This window comes from Branchiostoma belcheri, unplaced genomic scaffold (assembly GCF_001625305.1).
Source record: "Branchiostoma belcheri isolate BF01 breed outbred unplaced genomic scaffold, Haploidv18h27 scaffold5, whole genome shotgun sequence".
Lineage (NCBI taxonomy): Eukaryota > Metazoa > Chordata > Leptocardii > Amphioxiformes > Branchiostomatidae > Branchiostoma > Branchiostoma belcheri.
The window spans coordinates 1149385-1151689 of NW_017804131.1; the positions used below are offsets into that span (position 1 = coordinate 1149385).

The window sequence follows — 2305 nt, forward strand, 5'->3', positions numbered from 1 at the left end:
AGTAGCTGATTGGCCGCAAGGTGTCGTGATTTGTGGATCCGAAGTAGTCGATTGGCGTGCATGTACTTTGCATGTGAAGTAGGTGACGTACTTCACGGCGATTGGTGGAAGGTCTGCGAGTGTTGGTCAGAAACCTGTATAAAGTGGCAGCAGAAACTGGCGAGAAACCAGTCCCTCTTGCGGAGACAAAACTGCGTCGAAGTCGGTCGGTAGCGAACAAAAATAAGCCTGAAATGCCATGGCACATCAGGAGAAAAAGCAGCAGCAGAAGCGCAAGTCTTCACTGGTGTGTGTTTGTGTGTCTGCATCTATTTATACATATATCGATATAAATGTGTTGCTCCGGAGTAAAATATTACTCCGGAGTAAGTATTTTTGGAGTAAGATATTACTCCGGAGTAACTATATTACTCCGGAGTAACTATTACTCCGTTTTGGAGTAAAACTTTTACTCCGGAGTAAGTTTATTTGTAGCAAGTAGCAAGTTTATTTGTCATGCATGGTTGTCCGTATCGTGTATTGTCACATGCATGATGTAAAGATATATATATCGTATATGCATATACATAACAGTCGGAGTATGTGTGTGTGTGTGTGTGCGTGTGCGTGTCTGCATCTATTTATACATATATCGATATAAACGTGTTGCTCCGGAGTAAAATATTACTCCGGAGTAAGTATTTTTGGAGTAAGATATTACTCCGGAGTAACTATATTACTCCGGAGCCGTTTTTGGAGTAAAACTTTTACTCCGGAGTAAGTTTATTTGTAGCAAGTAGCATGTATATTTGTCATGGATTTCCGTATCGTGTATCCTCACATGTATGATGTGTAGATTTATCGTATATTATCCATATACCTAACCGTCGGAGTGGGCGCGCGCGCGCGCGCGTGTGTATGTGTGTGTGTGCATCCACATATACACATATCGATATAAACGTGTTGCTCCGGAGTAAAATATTACTCCGGAGTAAGTATTTTTGGAGTAAAATATTACTCCGGAGTAACTATTACTCCGTTTTGGAGTAAAAATTTTACTCCGGAGTAAGTTCATTTGTAGCAAGTTAAGTATATTTGGCATGGTTGTCCGTATTCTCACATGTATGATATCGATGTGTAGATATATCGTATATGCATATACATAACCGTCGGAGTAAATGATTACTCCGGAGTAAGTGAACTAGTGGTTCATATCTATGTCACGTGTATCTGTGTCTCATGCGTGCATACATTGACACAACGACGCAAAAGGCAGTAGGGTTCGTCACACTTTATTGATCACTTACAGGTCAAGACTGTTCCGAAAAACTCGCAAGACAGCGTACGTCTTGTCATGTAGGTATCGCTGTTACATTAGGACTAGTTGTCCTATCGGCAGAAGGACGATGCTGTATTATTTCAGAACGAGGTAGCCGTATTTTGTCATCAATTTCTGCTCTGGGACCCAGTTCTTGCTGTACTCGATATTGTAACCGTAACGAGGCATGGCAGCAAACTCTACAAGATAAAACTTTTTGCCAGCGCGTTTTGTCTCTTTGATCACGCGTTGAGGGACATCGCCTGGTTCGTGCTTGAGTGGAATGGACCAGTCTCGATAGAGCGTCCACTCTTCCTCATCACCGCTGTCGTAGCCGTACTCTTCACTTTCACCATAAGAAGCCGTGGAAGAAACGTCCGAGTCTGCATCACTCTCAGAATCACTTTTATCGCTGTCGGTTTCTGTCACTGACTCTGCCTCCTCAGAGTCCACCACAGATTCATCTTCGTCTGAGACGGTTACTTCATCTTGTGACACGGTCGGTTCCTCGTCCTCTTCGTCTTCCTCATCGACTGATGAATCAAGCGCATCAGTGTCATGTTCATACGATATGTCGGAGTCGTCGTCAAAAACATCGCGCTTTCGGTAAGATCCTGTCTCGGGATCTACGACGACTTCCCCCGAGGCAACAGCCGACTCGTCTCGGTGTTTTCTTTCCTGGTGACGATCAAGGTTAAACTTACGAGCAAACTCTTTGTCACAGATTTCGCAGACGAAAGACATGCTTCCTTTCTCTTTCTTGGGCAAGGGAGAAATGAGGCGAGGTTTATGTGCACATGAAATACACCACGATACTTTCCAAGTCATTATACACAATATCAATATCCATGCAAATGTGATATGTGTTATGTATGAAGTTTCCTGAGTAAGTGTATGTACGTATTATGTTTATGTATGTAGAGTCTGACTACATATATATGCTACAATATGCACCATATGCTACAAATACAGTTACTCCGGAGTAATACTTTACCCCGAAACGGAGTA

The 2305-nt window shown here is 42.8% G+C and overlaps 1 protein-coding gene across 1 annotated transcript; it reads right to left on the bottom strand.

The window, feature by feature from the left end:
* Positions 1–1335: 1335 nt before the first annotated feature.
* On the bottom strand, positions 1336–2041 carry LOC109479962 (ATP-dependent RNA helicase dbp-8-like). The gene has a single exon (XM_019782048.1). It carries the CDS (start codon positions 2039–2041, stop codon positions 1394–1396), a length of 648 nt encoding a protein of 215 aa, XP_019637607.1. The 3' UTR covers positions 1336–1393.
* Positions 2042–2305: the final 264 nt, after the last annotated feature.